Here is a 26,700-nt window from a genome sequence, read left to right on the forward strand (position 1 = left end):
TTCTAGATTTCATATTTGTGTATTATTCTGACAGGTGTCAGGTTTAGGTTTTGATTTGCATTTTCATGATGATTAGTGATGCTGAGCCAGCCAGAGATCCTTTTAAGCACTCTGGTGCTAGCAAGCACTCGATCAATTTCAGCTATTCTTTTTATTAATATGTGGTCCTTCAGCAAATACAGCTGGGCAAGATGGCTCACTGAGCTGTTAACTGCTTGGTATGAATTAGTTTGTCAGCAGGAATAGTTGAGGAAGGGCCTCAGGATGGGAGCAAGGATGGAGTTACAGAGAGGATGAGCTTAAAAAAAAAAAAAAGAATGCTAGAGAATCTAAAGCAAATCTCTTTGTGGTTTTGCTGAGGCCCACCCCAGCACAGCATGAAGATAGCTCTGCAAGCAGCAGTTGGCGTGTCTCCCTCTGAGCCCAGCCAGGCGGTGGAGGAAATGAAGAGGCACTCTAGGGAGGGGCAAGGCCCAGGGGCCAGGGAGGAGTGGGGAGAGCGGGTGGTGAGTGCAGCTGCCCTGTGACATGGATGGCTCCTCGCGTTGCTGCTGCTGGCCTGGGACACAGGTAACCTGCTCTCGGAGGGCTGGGACTGCTTTCCATTTCCCACTGGTCTGGCGTCTGGGCTCCACAAGAATAACATGGGCACTGTATAGCCTAAAGGGATTAGAGATCAAGGCACCTCCTGCTTCCCTGACGCTGCTCCCTAGAGTACTGTGCGCCCCAAACTTCCAAATCAGATGTGTAACCTGACAGCTGTTTCCGTGGACAATGGGAAGGAATACCATCCAGGGGTTAGAGCACGTCTAAGTCTCTTAGGACGAGGTTTGAGCTGCAGGTTTAGTGCCTTATGGTAAATAGTTTGGGAACCTGCAGGCAAATATATATTGTTGGGTACAAATTTCCCCTTTTTGTCCTGGATCCTAAACTAGACAGCAAGCCCCTTGAGGGCAGGAGCCATGCTCCAATCTTAGACCTATTCACCTAGCACAGTGGTTGGCACCTGGACGTTTGTCTACACCTGCATGGTCCAATATGGTGAGCTCTTGAAATGCAGCTAGTCTGAACTGAGATGGGCTGTTCCTGTAATGTGCACACTAATTTGAAAGACTTTGTAGGAAAAAAGCCATAACATATTCATAATTTTTGTATCGGTACAAGTTGAAATGATCCTATTTTGGATATATTAGGTTCAGGAAATGTACCATTAAGATGAATGCCATCTGCTTCTTTTTACTTTTTTAATGTGGCTACCAGAACATTTGGAAATACACAAATGGCTGGTGTTGTATTTCTATTGGACATCTCTGGTCTGTACTGCCCTGGTCTCCCTTCTCCCACCTTTTCCTTTTCCCCTCAACTCTCTAATCAGACTAGAGATGTCCTTTGTCCTGGGAAACTAAAGTCTTCAGAATCTATTTTTGGCCAGAGTAGGATCTTCTGTGTATTTTCAGTTGTTAAGTCACTGATTACACTTAGCAATGCTTTGCTCATGCATGCAGTCTGTAACAGACCCCTGGTTCTAGGATAAAGGGATTCAGGTGGCAGCAAGTAGCAGGGGGGTGAACTTTTATTAGGCTTCAGGGCTACCAGCTTCATTAACGTTACTGCCTTTAAACTTAGTTTCCAGCCAGCTCTGTGGGGTGGAGATATTTACTTTTTCAGATAAAGGAACTGAGGCTTAGAGAGCTCTGGTAAGTTGCCCGAGATTACCCACCTAGTAGGAGGTGAAGAGTCATAAGTTGAAACCTGGTGTGTCTGGCTCAAGTGCAAGACACTATCCTGACCAGTAGCACAAGCTTCATTTTTGCCTCGTTTAAAATGAAACTACAGGGGTTTCCCCACTACCTGTGGGTCCTGCCTGAACTTGAAAGGGACTCACTAACAAGACCCTGGATGATGCGTTATCATAGATTTCTAGGTGGTGCGAGGAACCAGCCCAGGACTGGGCCTCTGAACACCTGGATTCATCAACTCCTGACTTCCTAAGTGGCTTTTGCCTCTGTAAAACGAGAGGACCTTTACACCTGTGATCCTAGGTCCGCTACCCAGGGAAATAGAATTGGGCTGCCTTTGTCAGTTAATCACTGATGAAATTAGAGGACTTTTTTCTAAATAAAATTTTTTTCCAACAGTCTGAGAGACTCTTAATTCCTCATGTGTAAATTTCTTTTTTCTCCCTCATGTGCAAATTTCTGTTGAATATGCTGAAAATTAAAACCTGGATGGGGAATCCACGTTGTGTGGGTGAGCAGGAAACCTCAAATTATTTTCAAGGATCAGGGGGCTTTTGATGCCCTCCCACACGGCCGGCATTTTCCTAGTGGTTTCATGCTGGTGCGTGTCATGGGGGAATTTTGATCTGGTATCATTGCTCTAATGACTAGAAATCCTCATTATCTGTTTAGCAGATCAGAGAGGAATGCCAGTCTCTCCAAAACCTGCTTATTAGTTCTCCCTGGAAAGCTGTTTTATGAGAACAGCATCAAAGCCAGGTGCCCCGAGGAGGTCTCCCTTTAGGCCTCTTGACAACAGCATCTCTCCTGTCAGAGCTGATCATAAGGAGTGAGTCAGGTCCAGCCCGGGGCTCGGCCAGCTGCAGCTCTGATGCTCCCCTAAGCTTAGCTTAGGCAGCTAAGCTTCCTAAGCCCCCAACCCCCGACTCAGGACTTACTCAAACCTCTTTATTCAGTGCCCTCTGATTGCTGCTAAGAAGGCCTGCTGCTGCTGCTGCTAAGTCACTTCAGTCGTGTCCGACTCTGTGTGACCCCATAGACGGAAGCCCACCAGGCTCCCCCTTCCCTGGGATTCTCCAGGCAAGAACACTGGAGTGGGTTGCCATTTCCTTCTCCAATGTATGAAAGTGGAAAGTGAAAAGTGAAAGTGAAGTCGCTCAGTCGTGTCCGACCCTTAGCGACCCCACGGACTGCAGCCTACCAGGCTCCTCCATCCATGGGATTTTCTAGGCAAGAGTACTGGAGTGGCTTGCCATTGCAAGAAGGCCTAGGAAGGCTAATTTTCCAAACGAGTTGCCATTTCTTGTTCCCAGTCTCTGAAGGGTAAATTGAATTGTCCTGCAGTAGGTAGTTCTTCTAAATGGATTTCAGGGTGAATATCTTTCCAACTTGGCAGAAGATTAAATTAATTCACTGACAGTCTTTGAAGCCTCGACATTTGAAAAAAATGAGCCAGGGAATAAATCCTTTGTTTAAACCCCTTTGAAACTTGGCTTTGGAGTTCCAAGGTGGGGTGGGAAAAAGGGACAGAAAGAACTGTTAGGAAGGATTTCAAAATCTACTTCTTTTTATTTTTTTTTATTTTTAAAAATTCTTATTTGATTTTTTAAGGGTTACTTTCCATTTACAGCTATTACAAAATACTGGCTATATTCCCCACATTGTACAGCACATTGTGTAACGAGCCTTTGTTGGGTACCTTATACTCAGCAATTTGTGCCTCCCACTCTCCTGCCTTCACGTTACCCTCTTCCTCTCCCCACTGGTAACTTCTATTTTGTTCTCTGTATCTCTGAGTCTGCTTTCTTTCTGTTACAGCCTCTCATTTGCTGTATTTTTTTGATTCCACATATAAGTGATACTGTACAGTACTGGTCTTTCTCTGTCTGACTTATTTCACTTAGCATGGTGCCTTCAAGTCCATCCATGCTGCTGCAAATTGCAAACTTTTGTTCTTTTGTGTGACTGAGTCATATTCCATTATATATGTTTATTATATATCATATATATCTTCTTTACCTGTTCATCTGTTGATGGACACTTAGGTTGCTTCCCTATCTTGGCAATTGTAAATAATGTCACTATGCCACTATGAACACTGGGTTGCTATGTGTCTTTTTGAAATAATAAAACCCATTTCCTTCTTAAGTGCAATTATTAGCAGCAAGTGATTTGTCTATTGCGCAACATATTCCAGGGACCCACAGTTCAGGACCCTTTACTAACATTGTGAGGCTGTAAATTAAAGGAGGGAAACATTTTATGTGAGCAAAAGTTTAATAAATTACTTCTGGAAAACAAATCACAAACTCGCTTTTAAAAAACATCTTTCTGCATGTTGACAATGGAGTTGGTCAAAGTTACCTTCAAGTTAAGTGTTTCTGTAAGAATCCATAAGAAAAGACCATGGGTACGTAACCTAAACTTGTGAGGCAGCAGCTTTGATGGGAAGAACAAGATAAAGATGTTTTTCACTTTTGCTGAAGCTAATTATTATTATTTTTTTGAAGTCGCTCAGTTGTGTCCGACTCTTGGCGGCCCCATGGACTATAGCCTACCAGGCTCCTCCGTCCATTGGATTTTCCAGGCAAGAGTACTGGAGTGGGGTGTCATTTTCTTCTCCAGGAGATCTTCCTGACCCAGGGATTGAACCCTGGTCTCCCGCATTGTAGGCAGACGCTTTACCGTCCGAGACCAGGGCGCCCTTAAAAGACTGCAACCTTCAGAAATGGGAAAAATGGATGAAAAAACAAAGGCAAAAGTGACAAGGCTTAATCTTAGCAAGGCTACAAGGGCATGTCATTACCTCCAGGGAGCAGTTTGGCAGATTCAGAAAACACGGAGGGAAGTTTCTGTGTGCTTTTCACTGGGCGAGAGTCTTTCAAGGCCGGGAGCGCATGGTTGGTGCTCCTTTAGTGCTGAATGGTCTAGATGTGGCAGGGCGGCACCTCTTTGCCGACTTGCCACTTTCAGCCCTCTCACCTGCTCCTAAAGCTGACGGAAGAGCTCTCCGTCCTCAAAGACAGGGAAGAAAGGAGTGAGGCACACACGTGCCCGTTCAGGGGTCCACAGAGCGATGGGGAGAAAGTCAACGCCCCTTTCTAGGGACTCAGCCACATCTCTAGTTGAATGCACCTTGAAATCCTGGCAAGTGTGCCCTTGGGCGTGCCGGGTGGGGATAAAGATGAGGGAGGCAGTGAGAAGGGGGATGGAGAGAGGCAGCACCCAGGAGGGTGATGCTGGAGGTGCCACGAGGCCTTCAGGGGGTCCTGGTAGGATCCTGACGCCCCCTCCCCAACAACGCACCAGTGATGTGGCAAGTCCTTCCTCTGGGATGCACACAGAGATGAAAGAGCCAGGAAAGCTGGCAGGGTGTCTGGTGGATGATGGAGGTGGAGGCCTGGAGGATCGGGAGCTAGAACCCGAGTCCTTGCTCCAGCAGCAGAGTTTTCCCAAGCCACTGATGGAGCTCTGCCTGGCTCCCTCCCTGGCTCCCTGTTTCACAGTGGTCCCTCCTGCTTCACGACAGGTATTTACTTAACATCTCCTCTGCATATGGCTTTGGATTTCAAAATGAGATAAATAAACTGACTGCAGGGATGCTCAGGCGCTGGGTGCACTAGATTAATGTGACATTTACTGAAATGTGTTTTAAAACAGATCCCAGGAAAATGAAGATGGTCTAACCCTTGCTCATCACATATCAAAATATATTCCTGGCAGAAAAACAGGTTCACTGCAAACTGCTTCACTGACCTACATTAGAAGTAGCAGATGTTACTAGAAAGAGGTCAGAACCGCAAGATAAATTAGAGCTTTGTTAGATGCAAGGAGAGATGCTCCATAAATAGAAGGGGAAAACTAGGGGTTGTGAAAAGAAGTTCTACTGTCAGGAGAATTTTTTTTCTCCAGCTGCTGGGTTCATAGGCAACTTCAATTATGCTCAGGCTGCTTTTGTGCATTCCATTCGCTTCTGAACACTTCTTTTAAAGAACTACCTTCACTTCCCAAAGTTTCTGTTATCATGGTACTGGAGGCCTTGGAGTTTTCCACTCATCTGGCCCCCAACCCAACTCTCCTAATTCCAACTCTCTTACCTTTTATCATCACCCCTGTGAGGGCCTGATACTTTGGGGAGTGGGGGAAGCTCTCTCCTCTTCTGTATTTTTCCTGCTCTTCTCTTTCAACAGAATGTACGTTTACTGCAGAGAAGTTAGAAAGCACAGAGAAGTGAGAAAGGAAACTATGAAGTCATGAGGAAGCTCATCACCCAGAGAAAATCATCATTAGCACTTTGGGTGTTTATCTTTCCCTGATGTGAACCTGGAAAGATGGCCATAATATACTGCTAGGTGGGGAAATGAAGAATACGCAGTGCACACATGCAGACCCACACACACAATGTATTCATTTTGATGAGGCGTGTTTGACATTCTGTTGTGTTTATCTGCCTTCGGTTGACTCAACAATACGATGTGAGCATCTTTTCACAGAACACTTCAATGGTTAAATCTTATTCCAATTTATGGATGTCCCAAAATTGACACAAAAATCCACCATCCCTGAGTATCAAGGATGTTTCTTCACTGCTGCCCTTGTAAATGGTTTAGCAGTCACCTGTCTTAAGGGCTGAATCTCTGCACACTTCCTTGGCAATTTTCTCAGGATAAATTCCTCTAAGTGGAGTTGCTGGGTCAAAGAAGTATGGTCATTTCCAGGACTTTCTGATACACATCACCAAATTGTTCTTCACAAAGATTGTAACAATTTGCCCATCTGCCAGAGAGTGTCCAGAACACTTGCCAAGACTGAGAATTTTCATTTTTAAAAAATATGCTTTTAACTTACTTCATTTGTTAGTGAGATAGTACTTATTCAAAGATATATGCAACTGGCCGTTTGCAAGCATGTTTGTCTAAACATCTTTTGAGCATGAGGTAGGTGCCCGAGTCTGAGTTTCCAGCAGCATGCAAGGATTGGTGAGTCCTGGATCCTTTGGGGAGGGGTCTCAGTCTGGTGGGGAGGCCAGACAAGGTTACAGAAGACTTCAGCTGTATGTGACGAGTGCTGTGGTCTGAGATGCTGTGTAGGAGAGTCTCTTGGCCTAGTGACCTTGAGGGGTAGAGATTGGTGAGAAAGAAGGCTTCCTGGAGGAAGGGACAGCTAACTTTAGTCCTGGTGGAAGAATAGAAGACAGGGAAGATGTCCAGGGGCCTACGTACGGGGAAGGATGACCCAGGGTCTGGGAAATGAAGATCAGTTTGGTAGTAGTATCGAGTATAAAGGAAACTGCTAAGCGACAAGACTGGAGATGTGGGCAGCCAGATGGTGACCGGCGTCACATGCCTGCATAAGGCCTTTGGATGATATGCTGGCAGTCGCTGGGAGGCACTGACCGTTAGCAAGCAGATTTATGTCCGATAACAACAATAATACTTTCTGTGATAACGTCAATCCTTGCTCGTTTCAGTATCTTGGTCACTAGATTTGACAGTGTTCCTTGTGACACTGTGGATGTTAAGTGAAAGTAGTGACAGATGTTAAGTAGTTTTCTACTAATTTTCATTGTGAGAAACTATGTTTTCCACTGGTGACTGATATTGCCGAGGTTATTATATCCTGAGAGCTACATTGGTGTTAGTAAAGTGTGCCCAATATATTACTGATGCAAATACATTGAGGCATTTCATGTGAGTCAATTAGACTTTTCTAACATCAATGTCTCATCATTATCACATTTGCTACCATGGTCCTCCACTTTGATCTGTTTTTTTTTGGCTTTGGCTGTGCTGTGTGGCTTGTTGGATCTTATTCCTTGACCAGGGATAGAATCCAGGCCCTCAGCAGTGGAAGCATAGAGTCCTACCTGCTGGCCTGCCAGAGAATTCCCTTAATCATGTATTTTTAATGGTTGTAGAAGCTCATACTTTTCATAATTTTTTTCAAATTATACACGTTGTCTAGATTACTGCATCTTTTAAAGAGCTATTGCTGTTTCCACTATTTTAATAGAAGAGAATTTTTTATTTTGATGTTGACCTTTGGATTGTAAAAGGACTTGTCCTAGGTTCACAGATAAAATGAGTCTTCTCTTTGTCTTATTTAATATTTTCTACTTTGGAGAAGTTGACATCAATGTCAAAAGACTACAATTTGTTTGGCATCAATAATATATATTTCATTAATTGTTTAATGAATTGGGTTAAACTGTGTTTTTTTTTAAAGCATTTTTAAATCCCTGTGATGTTTTCAAATATATTGTGTACATTAAGTTTTGCTTTTTTCATATTTATGTTGTCATGAATTTTATGCCAAATTAGTGTTGAACAAATATATCTTTAAAAATATGTTTTCAAGAGCATAGCTTTGGCTTGTATTTTAAAATCTATAATTTTATTAATATCAATGATTTCTAAAAGACTTTTCCATAAAGCTTCTAATTGAGTTTTTCAAGTCACAATGTTTTCAATTGACATTTTCATCACTTATTTGATGGTTGTCTCAAATTTGTGTTTGATTACGCTGTTTTCAATGCTCTTCAATGTTTCTCTGAAGTCTCACAGTTCTTGGATAATATAACAGCATTTGACAATGTTGAAAGAACTTTTACTATATTACTTAGTACTAGGCTTAAATAATGGGCAGCCTTAGAACTTTTGGGGGATTTTATGTTGAAATCCATTAAGTTTGTCATAACTTTTTTGTCATTGTTATATCTGCCCCTCAATTATTATTATGGCCTAGATTCAGTGTTTTCTTGTTATGGTGTTGATGGTCTACTAAAAATCTTCCTCTAGCTATATAATTTACTGTGGAAAAAAATTTCTTTAATGTCATATAGATATATTGGCATTCTGAACATTTACAAATCTAAAAATAAAGTGTTTCACATGGCTCACATTAAGAGATATGTCTTAGTTGTTTAACTGCGTAACATTTAGCATTTCTTGCTGTTGCTGTTCAGTTGCTCAGCCGTGTCTGACTCTTTGCAGCCCCATGAACTCCTGCACGCCAGGTTTCTCTATCCATCACTGTCTCCCTGAGTTTGCTTATACTCGTGTCCATTGAGTTAGTGATGCCATTCAACTCATCCTCTGTCACCCTCTTCTCCTTTTGCCCTCAGTCTTTCCCGGCATCAGTGTCTTTTCCGATGGGTCAGCTCTTGGCATCAGATGGCCAAAGTATTGGAGCTTCAGCTTTAGCATCAGTCCTTCCAGTGAATATTCAGGACTGATTTCCTTTAGGATGGACTGGTTGGATCTCCTTGCAGTCCAAGGGACTCTCAAGAGTCTTCTCCAACATCATGGTTCAAAAGCGGCAATTCTTTAGCGCTCAGCTTTCTTTATGGTCCAACTCTCACATCCATATATGACTACTGGAAAAACCATAGCTTTGACTATATGGACATTTGTCGGCAAAGTTATGTCTCTGCTTTTTAAAACACTGTCTAAGTTTGACATAGCTTTTCTTCCAAGGAGCAAGCATCTTTTCATTTCATGGCTACAGTCACTGCATTGATTTTGGAGCCCAAGAAAATGAAATATGACACTGCTTCATTTCCCCATCTATTTGCCATGATGTGATAGGCCTGGATGCCATGATCTTAGGTTTTTGAATGTTGGGTTGTAAGCCAGCTTTTTCACTCTTCTTTTCCACCTTCATCAACAGGCTGTTTACTTCCTCTTCACTTTCTGCCATCAAAGTGGTTTCATCTACTTATCTGAGGTTGTTGATATTTCTCCTGGCAATCTTGATTCCAGCCTGTGCTTCTTCCAGCCCAGCGTTCCTCATGATGTACTCTGCATATAAGTTAAATAAGCAGGATGACAATATACAACCTTGATGTACTCCTTTCCCAATTTTGAACCAGTCCGTAGTTCCATGTCCTGTTCTTTCTTGACCTGATATAGTTTTCTCAGGAGGCATTTTTAACAATATTCATTTGTTAAGAATTTCTTAACATCATTAATTTTTAACATTTCTTAAGAATATTCAAAAAACTTTTGGTCAACAAATTTACTATTTTTTAATTATTTGACTTTTGTTTTTTCATTCACCAATCAGTGTGTAAGCTATTTGGTGTTTGTATCCTGGATAAATGTTCTGCTCTATTGCTATTATTATTCTTTTATGATTTCTGTAAATGAAGAATCTCATTTGAACACTCATATATTTTCTTGGATGAGCCTCTGAATGCTAATGTCTTGCTAAAGACATAATTGTGTTTATTATGAGTTCAACAAGAGAATGCCAATATTTTCTTTATCATAGAGAGTCTGTTTTGCAGCATTAATAATTACATATTTTTTTCCAGATTTGAAGTTTGAATATACAATACTACTATTAATGTTCATTTCAGATTCTTCACACACACAAAAATAGTGGTAAATGCTCTCAATCTTTGTGTTCTTTTTTATTTTCCAGGTGATTTATTTCATTCTCAAAGTGTTGGCAAAATGCAAAATCCTTTGAAATGTAATAAAGTAACCAGAATCTGGGCTTCCCAGGTGGTGCAGTGAGAACCCGCCTGCCGATGCAGGAGATGCAGGAAATGTGGGTTTTGGGATGATTCCCTGGAGAAGGAAATGGCAATCCACTCCAGTATTCTTGCTGGAAAATTCCATGAATAGAGGGCTACAGTCCATGACGTCACAAAGAGTCTGAAGTGACTGAGCACACATGTATGCAAACAGAATCCAGTGTGTTTTTTCCTCATCATTTAGAAAAATTTTTGTCTATTATATTTCCCTAAACTTTCAACCTGTATCATCTTAAGTAAACATTTCCTACCTGAGATGGATAGTTTTCAACAAGAGTGAGTCTTTGTTTCACATTCAAACTACAAGGCTATTTATTTGGGTTCTTTGCATTTTTTTCTAGTTTTCCTTGAAATCTATCAGTTGTGGTTGACAATGGAATGAAAATGTAGATACGTGTCCTGCTCACGTTTCTGGGACACATTCCCTGAAATCTATGGCTCTGAACCCTCATTTGTATACTTTTGCTATTTCACCTATTTTCCCCTAGCTTTCTTCAACAATACACACCATTTTTTCCTTTGTTTGGCTGCATTGGGTCTTTGTTGCTCTGCGTGGGCTTTCCCTAGTTGCAGCAAGGAGGGTCCAGGTGCGGAGGCTTAGCTTGATGCAGAGCACAGACTCTAGGCACGAGGGCTTTAGCAGTTGCAGTGTGTAAGCTTCATGGGCTTAGCTGCTCCATGGCATGCGGAATCTTCCCTGACCAGTGATCGAGCCTGTGTCCCCTACGTTGTCAGGCGGATTCCCATCCACTGTGCCACCAGGGAAGTCCACAAATCATTTTATTTATTTCCTTCTGTAGGCAGGTTTTCAATTTCTGTTTTTTGGTTTGATATCTTTTTTCTTTCCAATATCATGGGAAAAATAATATATGAGCTTAGTTTCTTATTTTAGAATGTGTAACTCTTAAAAATATTATGTAGCAAGCTATGAAATTTAACTGCAGTTAATTTTTGTCCTAAAGAAATTTCTTCTATATAGGGAGGAAGGAAATTAATAGAATATTATTATTCTATTATCTCAGCTGAAAGAATGAAATCCTGCCATTTGCAACAACATGAATGCACCTAGAGAGTATTATGCTAAGCGAGATATGTAAGACAGAGAAAGACAAATACTGTACGGTTTCACTTACATACGGAACCTAAAAACAAAACAAATTAACAAAGATAACAAAACAGAAATAGAGTCATAGATATGGAGGACAAACACAAAAAGGCTGTCGGAGGGGTGAGACGGAGGGGAGGAGAAAAATAGGTGAGAGAGATTAAGAGGTACACAGTACCTTTGCTTTGCAAAGTAAATGAGTCGTGGGTATGAAATGAACGGCATAAGGAATATAGTCAATAATCAGGTAGTATCTTTGTTGGGGACAGAGGGTGACTAGACTTATTGTGATCATTTTGAAACATATAGAAGTATCAAATCACTGTGCTGTGTGACAGGGACTGACATAATGCTATAGATCAGTTACACTTCAGAAACAAACACAGAAAAAGAGATCAGATTTATAGTTACCAGAGAAGCGAGGTGGAGGAGGGGGGATTGGATGAGGCAGTCAAAAGGCACAAACGTCCAGTTATAAAATAATAAGTACTACAGTGTAATGTACAACACGATAAATATAATTAACACTGCTGTATGTTACATATGAAAGTTGTTAAGAGAGTAAGTAAATCCTAAGATTTACTTAGGATATTTTCACAGGGAAGATTTCTTTTCTATTTCTTGAATTTTGTATCTGTATGAGATATAGACGTTCACTAAATTTACTGTGGTAACCATTTTATGGTAATCATTATACAGCAATCTCTAATTTATGAATATACATAATTACTTTGTAGGGCTCCCCAGGTAGCTCAGTGGTAAAGAATCTGCCTGCCAAAGCAAGAGACAAGGGTTCGATCTCTGGATTGGGAAGATCTTCTGGAGGAGGAAATGGTAACCCACTCCAGTATTCTTACTTGAAAATCCTGTGGACAGAGGAGCCTGACGGGCTATAGTCCATGGGGTCTTGAAGAATCAGACATGACTGAGTGACTGAGCACCGACACAGTTACTTTGTATATATGCAGTGGAAATGAGCATTCATTATTGCAAAAGTCACTTATATCATATTTAAAATCTGGTAGATTAAAATTAGCAACTCTGAACTGCTCTTCAGGTGGACAATAGGAATTATAAGGCAAAATTTTAAATTTAGCCAATACACAAATACTTACATAGAATTTTAAAATTTTTAGATAAAAATCAAAACAACAATTGGAAAAGCAGCTCCTTGTTTGGAAGCACTAGTTATTGTAGATGTTTTCATTTATTTTTAATTTTTAAATTTTTTTTTCTTGAAGGCTAATTACTTTACAACATTATATTGGTTGATTTTGCCATACATTGACATGAATCCACCCTGGGTGTACATGTGTTCCCCATCTTGAGCCCCCCTCCCACCTCCCTCTTCCCCTTATCCTCCCTCTGGGTCATCCCAGTGCACCAGCCCCGAGCATCCTGTCTCATGCATCGAACCTGGACTGGTGATTCGTTTCACATATGATAATATACATGTTTCAATGCCATTCTCCCAAATCATCCCACCCTCACCCTCTCCCACAGAGTCCCAAAGACTGTTCTATACACCTGTGTCTCTTTTGCTATCTCGTATACAGGGTTATTGTTATCATCTTTCTAAATTCCATACATATGCATTAATACACTATATTGGTGTTTTTCTTTCTGGCTTACTTCACTCCAGTGAAGGCTCCAGTTTCATCCACCTCATTAGAACTGATTCAAATGTATTCTTTTTAGTGGCTGAGTAATACTCCATTGTGTGTATGTACCACAACTTTCTTATCCATTCATCTCCATATGGACATCTAGGTTGCTTCCATGTCCTGGCTATTATAAACAGTGCTGCAATGAACACTGGAGTACACGTGTCTCTTTCAATTCTGGTTTCCTTGGTGTGTATGCCCAGGAGTGTGATTGCTGGGTCATATGGCAGTTCTATTTCCAGTTTTTTAAGGAATCTCCACACTGTTCTCCATAGTGGCTGCACTAGTTTGCATTCCCACCAACTGTTTTCAATTAGCAAGTAACCTCATTCTGCTTTACTTACAAAGCAAGTAAATGTCAACATTGTTAGAAAACGTCTTTATATTTCCATCAGTCAGAAAATTATCATAATAAATGGATTTTTATTAGATAATTTATTGTTATTTTTCAGAAAATTATTGTAGCAAGGATATAAATCACCTATCTTTGGAATCAGTAGTCAAAGATATCTATGATGGGAGTAGTCTCCTTAGATGTCATGACCTTGAGCAATAAACAACCTGAGCAACCATCCTTGGCTACTCTAAACATTTTTATGGCCGTTACAGCTAATAAAATGCTCCCGCATACAGAGAAACAACCTGTGTAGGAAATGGAGGAAAGGCTAAGTGATCCTGAGACATGTGTTTGGATGCTCCTCCTGAGGTTCGCAGACACATTGGGCAATTCACTCCTCACTCCATGGGAATCCTCGTCAATTCATCTACAAATGGGGATAACTGGTATGCCTAATCCTTCAGACTGCTACATGGAGGCCTGGGAGATGTTCCCAGTTCTGAATAGTAAATGAAATCATGAGATGTGTATGAGAGATGTGTTTCCATTTTGTACTTGATAAAATATGCTTTCCTTAAAAATTGCATTGTTTTAAAATCGAATGACGTACATGTGCAGAGCCAGTAAAAGACAGTAAGTCCAATGAATTTGAAATCATTTTCTGTTAAGTCACCTGTGGACAGTTGCTGATTTTACATGTCCTGTGGTGAACTTCTGTAGGAGCCTAAGGGGTTAACATTCTTATTTTCTTAGGAAACCAAATGTTAAGGTAACTGTTTGAAGCTTGCAAATAAGCCACGGAGCAAACTGAAAACCTAAAGATGATCTTTACAGCAACCCCCATCCAATAAACGGCTCTGTAATAAACCTCAAGAGGACACAGGGTTTCTATTTTGAGAAATGAAAATTTGCAAAAACAACCAGAAAAGCGGTCAAAGTCCCAGAAATGGTGAGAATAGTGACATCAGAGGAAGCCAGGAGGACGTTGGTTGAACATCCTCCCCTCTCTTTTCCTGATGACCCCACTTGATTACAGCAGTATGTCTGGCCAGCCTGGAGAAAAGGAGTGTGTCCCATCTTTCCCTCACTCAGTAAGCATTTACTCTGGGCCTGCTACGTTCCAGGCACTGGCCACAGGCTGATTGAGTCCGATCAGACCTGATCTTGGTCCACAAAGGGCTCTTGAGTTCTCGTCTGTTCCCACACTCTGTTTCCCCAGATTCTGTCTCTCTTTCCTTCCACCATCCTAGGTGATAGCTTCCCTTCAGCCTCAGGTGTCCAGGATTCACCTCTTATGAATAGTTTCAGATGTTCACCAAGGGAGAAATGACTACATATTCCAATGGCCCTGCCTTTTTTCCTGGCACACTGATATGTCCAGAGCCTCAGCACCGTCTATAGAAAGCCTTCCTATTGTTCAGAATCAACACAAATGCCACCTCCTCCATGCAGCCTTCCCTCATTGCCCAAGTTAGGAATGGTTTGTCCTTCCTCTCTGATCCAATATCCCTTTGTTGGTACATCACTTGAGCACTGACCACATACCTGTTGGGGGATCAGTGGAGACCTTTCCTGCCAGATTGGGCTGGGAGGACAGGGGGTACCACTCTCTGAGCCCAGGGCCCATGTCTAATTCCCCTCTACCCCTGTAGCCTGCTTTGTTCTGCTTGGTGCATACCATAAAATTTTTAAAAATTTTGGCTGGATTGGACACTTTGATTTAATTTCCCAGAATTAGCTTGATCAAACTCTTCTGTTATTGGTGCTCTGCCATCATGGGTCCAGGCGTAGCTCTTATGGTCCATTTATTTAATAACTTTTGGTCTCCAGACTTATTCCCTACCCTCCACCCTGCTCTCCCCTCCCCCATCCCTCACTCAACTACCCTAAACCAGGCATGGATACACGTTTTTGTTTTAATAAAATGCAACCTTCTAATCCATCTAAATAACCATATTTGTGTAAGCTTGAACACCTAATGTTGTTTGGGATTGAATTTGCCTTTGGCCAAGAGAGTGAAACACTTTGTTAGAATTTCAGGCCCTAGCCAGCCGTGTGGATTTGTTTGGGGCAGGACAGGTGACCCCTGGAAACCAAGGGGGATGCAGTCGGCAGCTTAGTCTGGCACAAGAGCTCTGCTTCCTCTCCGCGGTCCCCGCACCTCGGAGCTTGTCGCACACACCAGAGCTCTGTAGTCTCTGGCAGAGTCTGTCTACACAGCTGCCGTGGTGCCAGCCAGGAGGCCAGAGAGGTCTCTTTCCCAGGAGATGCTCTCCTTGACACGCACGGCTCTCTGAAGAAGCCCGTTTCTGCTTCACCGGCCTCTTTTGGCTGTGCTCCGTGGTCACGCCCTTGGTGAAGTGCCCTCACCCCGCCTGTGGAGAAGAGGCCCAGAGCAGCCCCCCTCAGATCTTTCGGGCTCAGTGCCCGTTTACACTCTTAAAAATTATGAAGGAGCCCGAGGAGCTGTCGTGTATGCGGGCTGTGTCTATCTGCATTTGCCACATTGGGAATTAAAACTGACAGTTCAAAAATAAACTTTTAACTAGTTTTTAAAGAAGTACTATAACCATTACGTATTAATATAATTAATTAACACACTTCTATGAAAAATTAACCATATTTTCCAAATCGTGAAAAATTTAGTGAGAAGAAAGGTGTTGCTTGACATTTTTGCCCATCTCATGATTAATATCTAGCTTGGTAAAAGAGAGCTAGATTCTCAGATCTGCTTCTGCGATCAGCCTGTTGCCACATCACATGTCTCGCAGCCTCTGGGAAATTCCACTGGACCTTGAGAAACACAGTGAAAATAGCACCTAGCCTCTTAGCACTATGACGACAGAGTTTTTATGCTCCCAAACCTCAGAAAGGATCTCTGGAACCCCCAGGATAACCCCCAGGGTATTCCCAGACCTCACTTTGGGAACTGCCTCTGCGTTAGACCATTGGTTCAGTTCAGTTCAGTTCAGTCGCTCAGTCGTGTCCGACTCTCCGCGACCCCATCGGTTTCCTTATGTTAAGCAGACTATGGGTTATTGTCGCTCAGTCGCTGAGTCAAGTCTGCCTCTTTGGGACCCCATGGACTGCAGCACTCCAGAGTATGGATTGGGTCTCAGTAATCCTTGTTTGTAGTACTTGGAAATATCTGTGTCATTGACAGTTACTCCACCCTCATAGTCACCCTGGGAAACACTCCACTTATTCTGATGATAGCATTTGGGTTCTTGTAGAGGACAGCCTCCAAAGATGAGGCAGCTCTGATGAATATCCTTAGTGCTTTCAGATTTTTGTTCTTTGAGGAGCATTTTGATTTTGGGAAATAGCTAAAGGCGACATAAACTGAAATCTGCCGAATTACGTGGGTAGTTAGTTGACTAACATTACATTTTTGGACTTTTAAAAAGTAGCACTGACTTCTTAATATTTGGATTTCAAAGCTGCCTTAACAAACATTCCCCTAATGCTGCATATATATTCACACACATGAAGATGATGTTTGAATATGTTTAATAATTGCACCATCCTCTGAAGAGAAAAAATTGGAAACAAAACCTTAATGTCCACAACAAGGAGACCAGTTAAATAAACCATGAACATCCATAGAGTAAAACACTTGGCAGATGAAAAAAAGAATGAGAAAGAGCTTTACATATTGATAACAAATTAACTCCAAAATGTATCACATGAAAAGGCAAGAGGCAGATTAATATATATAGTACGCTATCATCCACAGGAAAAAACCTATTGCATGTGTGCGTCTGTTTGTCTGTGTGTGTGTGTGTGTGTGTGTGTGTGTTTGCTCATATACATAAAGTGTTCATGAGCAAACATGTACACCCTATGTATGCTGGTTGCCTCCAGAGAGAGGGACTAGCTGCCTGGGGTGAAGAGTAGAAAAGCATCTTTTCAAGGACTATCTTTCTGTACCTTTTAAGTTTATAGTCATATGAATGTTTCTAATAAAATAAAAACTTTTAGAAGCCCCAAACAAAAAAAATTATGATGTTCCCTCCTTCTTTCAAAATTAAAAATAAAAACAATTTTTAACTCCTAGAAAGGCTATTATCCACAGAGGAGTTCTTAGTATTACTTGTGCAATTAGGATGATTATTATTTAAAAAAAATACAATGTACATGGGGGGCACATCCAAAGAAGACACTAGAAGGGGAGGAACTAGTCATTTTGTTCAGTTCAGTCGCTCAGTCGTGTCCACCTCTTTGCGACCCCATGGACTGTAGCATGCCAGGCCTCCCTGTCCATCGCCAACTCCTGGAGTCTGCTCAAACTCATGTCCACTGAGTTGGTGATGCATTTTGTAGTCCTACCTTATTCTTTTCACCCTCGCCCCATTCCCCAAAGGGGGAAACTGAGTCCAGACAGGCTTAGTAACTCATCTATGTCTTTTGGGCTCTAGGCTCCGACTCCTACCTTGTTAGGGGATTTCCTGATGGCTCCTGCAGTTCTCTTTGTGGGGGTATGACCGTGGGTGGGGTGGGGAGGGGCACAGATCCTCTTTCATTTGGTGCTAAACACCATCTCTCCCCACTTCCCACCCACAGCAGGGGCCTTGATGGCAGCTCTTGGGCAGTGTCCTCTGCACATCGGCCCCTTCGGCTCTCCAAGCACCCAGATGGGGCTGCCTCTTCCAGGTTCTGCTGGGACACTGCTCTCAGTTCTGCAGAAAAAGTGCCTCAACTTCCACAATCGGCACTTCCCAGATCAATCATCACCTACTTTATCATCCAGTTTGGTTGGTTCAGATGACTTTGGGCTGTCTTAAATCAACTTCTCCTTCAAAGGATGAAGATTTACCATCAATTAAGGGATTGAAAGTCTGTGGTAGAGACTTGCCAAGGTTCTGATAGAAGCTGAGTGACCCTGGTAGGGGTCCTTGGAAGGAATCTTGGGCATTTATTCATTCATTCACTCAACGAATGTATGTTGAACCTATCAATCGGAGAGGCACTGTTCTAGGCCCCGGGGACACGGTTATGACCACGACAGGGAAGGTTTCTGTTCCTGTGGAGCTTATGTTCTTGTGATAAGAGACTGACAGGAGGCAAGCAAACTAATCCGTGGTTGTGGTAAATTCACATTCTAGTTAAGAGATCAGAGGGCGATGGGGCAGAAGCTGGGATGCTGACTTTGGACCATGCACTTGGGGAAGACCTGTCTGAAGATGGCCTCTTTAAGACAGAGAAGTTATCTCAGGGCCCTGAGGCCCTCCTTTCCAGCGGTGAGAGTCTAACGTTCTCTGCATCAGACAGGTTCCTCTGGAGGAATGAAACACAGGGAGGAGAAGAGAATTGCTGGCTCCCAGGGGCCTGTGTCTGCCAGCGGCTGCTAAGGACCTCTGAGAAACTCTGCTTTGAGCTAATAGGAACCCCCTGTTCTGGGAACATCAGTACATGGAACAAAAACCTCTGGGTGGACCCCTGGGCAAGATGACTTTGACCAACCATACGTTCCAGGACTCCAGCGGTAAGTCCTAGACACCACCACTCAGTTGCTCGGCTTGGGTAAGATGAGCAAAAAGTCAGCCTTGGGCAAGTGGCTACTAATTACTATTAAATAATAGTTTGACCATTTAGTTCTTGAACAACACTATGGCCATCTCACAGATGAGGAAAATGAAACTCGGAGAGGTGACATGACTGTCCTAAGATTACACAGTTAGAAGTACCTGAGACCAGGTCATTGGACCCTAAAGCTCAGACTCTTTCATGATGTCATCCTTCATGCTGTTCTCATGCCCACTGACCTTCCTCGGCCTTCCCAGGACAGGCCTTTGCCCTTTTCTGGCCATAGATGGACACTCTCCTGTTGTCTGTCTTCCTTGCTGAGAATAGATGTGCCCTGCCTGGCCAGCACCCTCCAGCTGGTACCCCGGGCTCCTGTCTCATCCCTCTGGGGTTTTGTGTGACAATCACCGCCTCCTACACACTCAAGTCCTGTGTCTTGGTATCTCATCTTGAGTGATCCCTGCTGGTGCTGTGAGCACTGAAAGATCTGGCTTCCAAGCCCCCTCCCTACCCTTTGCCCAGACAGTGGGCAGGGTCTGTTAAAGAGAAACTTGGTGAGCCAGCTGTCATACTTAGAAGGGGGACAGGAAAGAAGGCCAAGAGGAAGTGAACCATGGAGGTGCCTGACCCAAATCCACCCAGCCTTAGTGCTCCAGGAGCTGCAATTCTTGATGCAGTACTTCCACCTTCAGATATTATGTATCGTCAGTGGGTATTAGCTTGCCCTAGTGATCCAGTAGGTTCCCTCTTCCCCACTCCAGCAGCAGTCTCTGCATTTGGGTATCCAAGTAGCCAGCTCCTAAGACGTGTCTGGAGAGCTGCGCTGAACCACACAGCTCCACTTTAAGGGGGAAGGAAGAGGAAGAGGCCTAAGTACAGGCAAGAAAGCTTTGAGTTTAGAGTTGAAAACATGGACTCCAGTACTTAGTAGCAGCAAGTAACTGACCCTGAGGATCTGTACAGTAGGAGGGTTGGGTTACATGTGTTTTAAGATTCCCTCTAATTCTGAGATGGAGAAGGCAATGGCAAGCCACTCCAGTACTCTTGCCTAGAAAATCCCATGGATGGAGGAGCCTGGTAGGCTGCAGTCCGTGGGGTCGCTAAGGGTCGGACATGACTGAGCGACTTCACTTTCACTTTCACACATTGGAGAAGGAAATGGCAACCCACTCCAGTGTTCTTGCCTGGAGAATCCCAGGGACGGGGGAGCCTGGTGGGCTTCCGTCTATGGGGTCACACAGAGTCGGACATGACTGAAGTGACTTAGCAGCAACAGCAGCTAATTCTGAGAATCCAGGGTCAGACTGGCTGGAGAGGGGATAACTTTAGTGTCTCTATCCCTTGATGAGAGAAATTTTTGAAGTGTGGGTGATAACACCATCACCTCCTCACCAAACATGGGCAGGCTGTAACAGCTGTCACCTCTGCCTGGTTCCATTCCAGCTGCCCAGTGTCCTGAAAAGTCCCCATCCCTCACATGCCCCTCCCTGGGGATGTTCGCCTGTATCCTCCTGATTGTCTTCTTTCTGGACATCCTGCCATAGCTGGTAACCTTTAACCCTTTGTAAGAATGGCAGAACTCAGGAGTACAACAATAGCCTGATAGCAAACCGCAGTATGACTCATGTCAGAGAGATACAGGTTCAAGTCTGATCTCTGCCACTGTCTAGCTCCATGGCCTTGAGCAAGTCTGATCTCTGTGGGCTGGTTTCTTTACTGTAAGGTGGGTATAGTGATTGTTTCCAGCTTATTATCTGTCTGTGAAGAATGAATAAGATAACGAATGTGCCGGGCGTATATCAAGTCCCCAGGGTAAGGTAGCTAATATTACTGTTTAGGGTCCCATAGAGTTCATTTGTGTATGCGTTGTCTCGGTCAGTTCCAGCTGCTATAACAAATTACTGTTTGGGTGGTTTGTAAGCAACAGGCATTTCTCATAGTTCTGGGTGCCAGAAGGTCTAAGGTAAGGCACATTCAGTGTCTGGTGAGAGCCTGCTCTGGTGAGTTCTTAGATGGTTGTCTTCTTGCTGTGTCCTCACAGGCTGGAAGTGGGCAAGGAGACCCTCTGGAGTCTCTTTTATAGAAGAACTAATCCCATTCATGTGGGCTCCACCTTCTTGACCTACTCATCTCCCAAAGACCCTCCCTTCAAACACCATCACCTTGGGGGTTAGGATTTTAACACAGGAGTCATGGCAGGACACAAGCATTCAGTCTATAGCATGTGTTAAAGAGTTACTCTCAAATCTCCTTTCCCTTTCTGCAGAGAACATCACCACCTCAACGTCAGGCCCTGCACTATACAGCAGGTGGGTGAAAGAAGGGTCGGCCCCTGGAGGAGCATGGGGGATCTTGGAAGGGGGTCTGCTTGGCCCCGTGTGGGAATTGGTGTGGGTGGGACCTTGGCATGGAGATCGGGGCAGAGGGAAGAGGGTCGACATGGAGGCAGGAGATGCTTGGCTATTAGGGAGGTGGAAGCCCAGTAGTGGGAAGGCCCCAGGACCACCTTGTGGATGGTCCCCACAGCCAGCCGGGGCACTGAAGTATCCTTGTTCTCTCATTCACTTCCCTCAGCCTCAACACGGCGGCCACAGCTGTTTCTGGCTCCATTGGTGTCGTGGCCCTCATCTTGCTCCTGGTGGGACTCTTGTCCGTGACTCTGAAAAAATGGAGGCATGAGAGTGAGTTGACCAGCTGGCCCTGGAGCTGAGTATAAGGAAAGGGGGGGAAACTGAGGGCAGGAATGGGGTGTCTTTCCTCTGGGACAGCCTTGGTGGAGGGGAGAAGGGGAGGCTGTAGGTCTGTTCTCTGGAGTTGCCAGGGACTCAGCACAGAGCAACAAGATTTGTTTATGGTACAAACTCTTTATGCTAAAAGTCACACATGAGCAATCTGCACAGACATGGTTCAAATGCATCAATTAAAAGAAATTTTGATGCCAAGTAATATCTAAATAATAACCAAAATCATAAAGGGTAAAGCAGTGTTCACTCTCCCTGTCTCTTCCTGGGCACTGAGCCCTGTCTCTTCCTGGGCACTGAGCCCTGTCTCGGAGGCCCAGCGGGTTGAACGTGGAGGCTTTGCATTCTGAAGTTCAACCCTAAGTCCAGCAGTCAAAGAAAGATGGCTACCACCCCAACTCAGACTGACTCTGAATTTATTGATTCTTCTAGGACTATTTAAGAAACAACAGAAGCATCAGAGCAACTTTCTCCACAAATCCTTGGTAAGGAAATGGCTGAGTCATACCTAGAGGGCCTCCCGGTTATCTCTGCCAGGATTTCATGCTGTTCCTTGGCAGGCGCCACACAGGTATAGTGGTGATGAGGCAGAGAACAGCCCTTAAAGAAATGTTTTTGAAGATCAAAGCTTGCTCAGCAAGAACCCAAGGTTCCACTTGCTGTCCTGTAGGGACCCCGGTAGCTGGTTTTGTCTTTGGAATTGCTGGTGTCTCTAACCTGCATCCTGTCTCTAAAGGAGCTTTCCTGCCATGCTGATGCCATATATTCCAACGTGATCAACCTGGCCCTCAGGAAAGAGGACGACTTCGCTGTCTATGCCAACGTGCCCCCTTTCAACTACCCCAGGAGGACATCACCAGACCACGTGGAATACGCCTCCATTGTATTTCACTGATGAGAAGCTAGTGAGATGCTTCAGAGTGGAGAGTCAGACCTGTGCCTATCTATACCCTGATCGGCTTTTGCTCTAGATATGTGTGTGTGCATGCATGTGCGTGTCTTTGCATGCGCGCGTGTGTGTGTGTGTGTGTATGCACACCCATGCTTAAAATGCGTAATATGTATTCTTATGGAGGTAAATGACTGGGTATTTCTTCTAATTTATTGGAAGCAAGGTGCAGTTCTAATGGAAAGGAGTGACATCTGAGCGACAAGGGACATAGTCATTTCAGCCACTCTGAGCCAGAGGCAGGTTCCTGAGAGAGACTGGCTGAGAGAAGAGTCCTTTCTCTCCCCTGCCCCTCATAAGGCCAGAGGAGCAGGGCTCACCCCACTCAAGGACCAGCTCCTGGATTTTGTCTCTGCTGTTCTGCCCTGTAAGGAACTGACACCCTGTAGAGGTTAATGCACGCATCACACTCAGGTCTCTGGCTGATTATCATGTATGTCTTCACAGAAGCTTTCCAGGACCATGCAGCAAGTGTGGAGGGAGGAGGTGTGGGGGAGTTGCAGGTCTGTGTGAAGTGCTTCTTTCTAGAGGAGTGAAACTTGCCAAGCTTCCACAGAGAATGCAGTGCCACTCGGGATAGGAGCTGGGGAAGAAGCAGTCAGTGGAAGTGTGTACATGTTACTGCTGACCAGGGTCTGGTCATGAGGCTTTGGAAGATGTCTGAAACTCTGCAACCGAGTCACTCCTTCTTTCCTCCATTGAAAAACGTGCACCACCATGTCCTAGTCCCTGGGAATACAGCAGTGTTCAACAATACAACAGACAAAACCTTATTCTCACGGCACTTACCTTCTAAGAGGGGGGCAAGGCAATGAACAGATAAACAAAGAAGTATACAGACTGTCACACAGTAGCATGGGCTGTGGACCAAAATAAAGTAAGTCTTGGGAGGTAGGGAACAGCAGGTGGGAGTGATGGCTATTTTGTGTTAGAAGGTCAGGTGCAACCATGCTGACATTTGACCTGAAGGAAGTGAGAAAGTGAGACCTGAGGATAAATGGGGAAAAGCATGTTAGGGAGAAGGAACAGCAAATGCAAAGGCCCTGAGGTGGAAGCATACTTTACATGGTCCAAGAATATCAAGGATGTTAATGTGTCTGGAGTGAGGAGGGGCAGTTTGGGGGCCTGAGGCTTGTGTAACGAATTAGCACCTGAGTTTGGGAATCATTGTTCCAAGGCAGTGTTTCCCACAGAATGCTCCATGCAGTGTGAGTATAGATACAATGGTCCTTTGGAGAGCATGCCTCTGGCTATACCACTGTCTACACTCCTGTTGCTCATATCTACTAATCTCCAGATATTCCCCTCATTCACAGAGTACTCCTAGTCTCTGCCCCACCCTAATCCTGTCATCCCCCAAGGTTATTTTGGTGGCAGTGTGGGTGGTCCGCACTACCTCTGAGTTGAAAATTTCCCAAAGTGTGTTCTTTCAGTTATGGGAGGTTTTAAAGGGTGTTGAGATGAAGAGGGAGAAGGCACTGGTGACCCACTCCAGTGCTCTTGCCTGGAAACTCCCATGGACAGAGGAGCTTGGTGGGCTGCAGTCCATGGGGTCGCGAAGAGTCAGACACGAGTAAAAGCAACTTCACTTTCACTTTTCACTTTCATGCATTGGAGAAAGAAATGGCAACCTGCACCAGCGTTCTTACCTGGAGAATCCCAGGGACGGGGGAGCCTGGTGGGCTGCCGTCTATGGGGTCGCACAGAGTTGGACATGACTGAAGCGACTTAGCAGCAGCAGCAGCAGAGATGAAGAGAGCAGATGAGGTCTATGAACAAACAAGTTTGGGGACTGATGAATAAGTTAAAAATCCACTAGTGGTAAAGAACCTGCCTGCCAATGGAGGAGACAAGAGATGTGGGTTTGATGCTTGGGTCAGGATGATCCCCTGGAGAAGGGAATGGCAACCCACTCCAATATTCTTGTCTGGAAAATCCCATGGACAGAGGAACCTGGTGGGCTACAGTCCCTAGGGTCTCAAAGAGTTGGACATGACTGAAGCAACTTAGCATGCAAATGCAATGGAGAAAAGAAAATTTCATTTAAAAACAAAGCTTATGGAAGCCACTTTCATCTTTGAGGATGACATGGTTCACATCATGAAGAAAACACCTATTCTATGGCTCCATTCCATCTGGAGTGGAGAGGGGAGATGAAAGTAGGAAGGAAACACAAAGATTTCCAAGCCTCTGCCTTCTTTTCTATTGATAATGGGAAAGTTCAAGAGCAGGCAACCCTTTGTCTTTAGCACTGCTGTATGATGACCAGGTACCCTGATTTGTTGGGGACTTTCCTGGTGTACAACTGTGGTCCCAGCAAAATTATCATTAGGTCCCCTTTCATTCTCAAAACTGTCATAGTTTGGATGATAGATTATGTGGTCACCTGTTCACAAGATTTTGAAAGTGCAAAAGCAAGTCCAAGACCAATAAGGAAGGGAAAGCAAAGTTGTTTTGTACAATAAAGTGAGAATGGAATCGGGGTGGGAGTGGAGGAGGCTGCACATACAGTGCCTTGGGGAGGTGATGAGGGCAGTCTGGAGGCCAAAGGGAGCTAAAATCACATAAAGATTTCCACCACCATAAACCTTGGTAAAGCCCACAGAACACAACAATTCCTGGTGTGGATATTTAGGGGACATCTTGGAAAGGGAACCAAAGTCCTCATCTCAGTCAGCATAGAGCAGAAATAAACGGAAGTGGTAAGAGGTGCAGTATGAATGAGTTGGACCATTCAGAGGGAGGCAGAGCTCCGAGCCAGAAGCGAACACAAGAATGTAAACTCTCTGAAAATTCTCAGAAATCTCAGGGAGGGCACCAGAGTTTCCGAAGAACCTACAGTTGGGAGGTTAACAACGGTATTTAATGGATAGTTTGACCTTAGCATGAATCTGGGTTGTAAAATTTAAACAGCTTCCTTTATGGTGAGACTTCTCAGAGCCTCCAATATGTAATGTACTTCATGAATAAAGTCCTTCATGAATAAAGCTCTCTTTTGTTTTCCTAGGGAGCATCCCATAGGACAGGAAGTAATCCTTGTAACATCCTGTGGGAAGCGCTTCTTTAAGGGGACACCTGCCCAGGCGGTTCTATCACAGCGATCTTGGGTGGTGCAGGGCTGCCTGGAACGGCTTGAAGTGAAGCCTCCGTTCCTGGCCAGAGATTGGGGTCAGATCATGGCAGTGAGAGCACTGAATCCTGGCCACGAGACCAGTGGTCAGTGACAAGGCCCTGACCCTTCAGCTTTGAGGCAGAAGAATTTCCACAATGATGTAAAGTAATGTTACAAAGTATTTATTAGGAGGAGAAAGTACAGTACTTATGGATAGACACACGAAAGAGAGTCACATTGTTGTGGTAGTTTAAATCATTTGTATGGGACATTTCTTCTGGGTTTCCTTTGGCCAGTCATTCTGATCTGCCTGGTTCAGAGTCTGTATTTGGTATATCTCGGTGTCCTCCCATGTGTGCACAATGCATCTCTTAACTGAGATGGATTCCACCAAAGAGCCTATGGGTGGAGCATCACTTAGGATCACTCTCCTTTTGACCTCCAAGGAGATTTTCTGCACATGTGTAGTCGGGGAGGTGTCCTGACTTCGAGAATGAGAAATACATGGTCTCTTCTATCTGGGCAGGGCCCAACTTCCTCTCTCAATTGTCCTGATATTGATATTTTGGAGTTTCAGTTTGCAGGGGATGAATCTCCAATTGCTTTACCCTGGGGGAGGGGGCACCTACCTCCTGCCTCAAAAGGGGGATCTCAGCCTAACTCTGCTTCTGATTCTACTCAAGAAGAGTGAAGAGTGGTTGTTATTAGTCTTTTATGTGGCAGATAGAATGGAGAAACCAGGACACTCCCCCTTTCCAGTTTTGATTTGTACCCAACAGCCCCCATTTTTGGCTTCCCAGGTGGCTCTAGTGGTAAAGAACCTGCCTGCCAGTGCAGGAGACATAAGAGACACGGGTTCCATCCCTGGGTCGGGAAGATCCCCTGGAGGAGGGCATGGCAACCCACTCCAGTATTCTTGCCTGGAGAAGCTCATGGACTGAGGAGCCTGGGGAACTGAGTCCATGGGGCCACAAAGAGTTGGACACGA

At 44.2% G+C, this 26,700-nt stretch overlaps 1 protein-coding gene across 3 annotated transcripts; it reads left to right on the forward strand.

The window, feature by feature from the left end:
- The first annotated feature begins 432 nt into the window (after positions 1–432).
- Positions 433–25,581, forward strand: LOC148775045 (uncharacterized). Of its 3 annotated transcripts, none has more exons than XM_088845146.1 (6): positions 433–570; positions 18,652–18,869; positions 21,177–21,219; positions 21,485–21,591; positions 22,084–22,136; positions 22,388–25,581. In XM_088845146.1, the coding sequence occupies exons 2-6, from the start codon at positions 18,797–18,799 to the stop codon at positions 22,544–22,546; spliced, it is 435 nt and encodes a 144-aa protein (XP_088701272.1). In that variant the 5' UTR covers positions 433–570; positions 18,652–18,796; the 3' UTR covers positions 22,547–25,581. The 3 variants fall into 3 exon arrangements, with proteins under 3 accessions (XP_088701272.1, XP_088701271.1, XP_088701273.1); XM_088845145.1 differs by having other exon boundaries at positions 18,656–18,869; XM_088845147.1 differs by having other exon boundaries at positions 448–570; positions 17,948–18,869.
- The last annotated feature ends 1,119 nt before the right edge of the window (positions 25,582–26,700 follow it).

This window comes from Moschus berezovskii, chromosome 17, assembly GCF_049115385.1.
Source record: "Moschus berezovskii isolate FMDL1 chromosome 17, NW_MosBer_1.0, whole genome shotgun sequence".
NCBI lineage: Eukaryota > Metazoa > Chordata > Mammalia > Artiodactyla > Moschidae > Moschus > Moschus berezovskii.

What these genes read in the sequence shown, in the direction of transcription:
- LOC148775045 (XM_088845146.1), top strand. Translation starts at nt 18,797, where the DNA reads ATGGAACAAAAACCTCTGGGTGGACCCCTGGGCAAGATGACTTTGACC. An exon ending in GGCCCTGCACTATACAGCAG is followed by an intron (nt 21,220 to 21,484) that starts GTGGGTGAAAGA and finishes CACTTCCCTCAG; the next exon opens with CCTCAACACGGCGGCCACAG. An exon ending in ACTTTCTCCACAAATCCTTG is followed by an intron (nt 22,137 to 22,387) that starts GTAAGGAAATGG and finishes CTGTCTCTAAAG; the next exon opens with GAGCTTTCCTGCCATGCTGA.